Source organism: Monoraphidium neglectum, assembly GCF_000611645.1.
Source record: "Monoraphidium neglectum strain SAG 48.87 unplaced genomic scaffold scaffold05812, whole genome shotgun sequence".
NCBI lineage: Eukaryota > Viridiplantae > Chlorophyta > Chlorophyceae > Sphaeropleales > Selenastraceae > Monoraphidium > Monoraphidium neglectum.
In genome coordinates, this window is record NW_014007819.1 from 1 (window position 1) to 1,642 (window position 1,642).

Here is a 1,642-nt window from a genome sequence, read left to right on the forward strand (position 1 = left end):
CCTCTGCGCTGCGCCGCAGCCGGAGGTCAAGCCGGGCTGCGTGCTGCGGCGGTCAAACTTCAATGTGCTGGAGCGGGAGAAGCTCGTCACAGACAAGCAGGCAAGCGGCCGCACCTCCTTGCTTGACGCGCGCGTGCCCCCTGTGGGTCACCTGGCGGGCTTGTTGCTTTGAGCTGTGGGGTCTGCAGCTTGTCATTGCTTGTCTCATATTTGTGGGTCCGAGAAGGGGCAGATTTGACCAGTTTGGCGCCCTTGAGCTCGGCACCGCGTCGCGCGTTTCCGGCAGCGAGGGATGGCGTTGGCTCTGAAAGGCGGCGTTTATTGATAGCATCCCGACAGCACAGCACAGCTATTTGACCGGAACCCCGACGGCGACTCCTTCCGCCCACCATGCGACGCGCCCCGCCCGCGCAGGCGGAGCAGTGCAAGAAGCGGATGAATACGTTTGGGTTTGTGGGGGACCTCAGCAAAGACCCAGAGGTGAGAAATGGGGGTGGGGGCGCCCCACAGTCGCCGCCTGCGCTGTGCAGGACGCATGCGCGCGGGGGCATATGGGTCAAGGTTTGAGGCACAGGTGATGCGCAAGCATCCTGTTCTGTGGGGCCGCCGCGTCATTTGGGTTGCATCCTGCATGGCTGGCAGCACCAGCTGTAAACAGGACTGCCAGCCGCCAGCCGGTGCCAGCCACGACGCCCGCCCTGCGCCGGCCTGCCCACCCGCCCCGCTGCACCCGCCTCGCGGCGCGGCCACCGAGCGGCCGCCGTGTGACCGCCGTGCGACGGCTGCGCACCCGCGATTCACCCGCCGCGCAACCGCAGCGTCACTGCCAACCACATAGCTGCCGCTGCGTAACTGCCAACCTCGTAACTGCCAACCGCCACAAAACTTTCAACCGCCGCCAGGTGTCGTGCGTGTACCACAGTGAGGAGGCGGAGAATCAGTATCTACTGGGCAACGAGAGCACGGGCAGGCTCTTCGGGGGCGCAGGGCCCGCAAAGCCAGGGGCCGCGGCCGCGGCGGAGTGAGCGTCGCGCGGCGCGCTTCGCCACTCGCCGCCGCCTGCGGCGCACGGCGGAAGAGCCACCTTTCTGTGCTGCGCCTGCGCGTGGGCTCTGGCTGGGCACTGTCGCCGCTGTCTTCGATCTTTGCCTCTTGTAAATTATGATGTTAGACTTGTGATCTTCAGGGTGCAGTCAATGGTACAGTGGTACCAAATGCGACCTTGCAACCAGGGTTATACTTGAGAGCAAAGGTTTCGCTCGCAAAACGGTAGTTGGGCGGGCGGCAGCCAACTGCAGGGTGCGGGGGGCCGTTGGAATGTGTGGTCAAGAGTATTGTCTGTTGGCGGCGGGCGAGACGTGAAGCCCCTGGAAACCACACGCAAGCCGCGCATGGCGGCGGGCCGTCGCAGGCCGTCGCGCGGCTCGACGATCATCGCCATCGCAAGTGACCCCTGCCATGTGACGCGGGACATCGCGGAAGAGCGCGGGATGAGTCAGCGCCAGCCGGCGGGTCTGGTCACAGCAAAGAACTACACATCGATGCTTTCAAGGCCACGTCCTCACATACCTGTCGGTGTCCAGCGGTTGGACGGGTCGCGCAGGTGTGTCACGTGCTCTTCAGCGAATCAGGCTCCCACGCC

General features: G+C 64.9%; 1 protein-coding gene across 1 annotated transcript; it reads left to right on the forward strand.

The window, feature by feature from the left end:
• Nucleotides 1-390: 390 nt before the first annotated feature.
• Nucleotides 391-1,025, forward strand: MNEG_15935 (hypothetical protein; the record flags this gene model as incomplete). The annotated part of the gene is made up of 2 exons (XM_014035594.1): nt 391-480; nt 903-1,025. 2 exons carry the CDS (start codon nt 391-393, stop codon nt 1,023-1,025), a joined length of 213 nt encoding a protein of 70 aa, XP_013891048.1.
• Nucleotides 1,026-1,642: the final 617 nt, after the last annotated feature.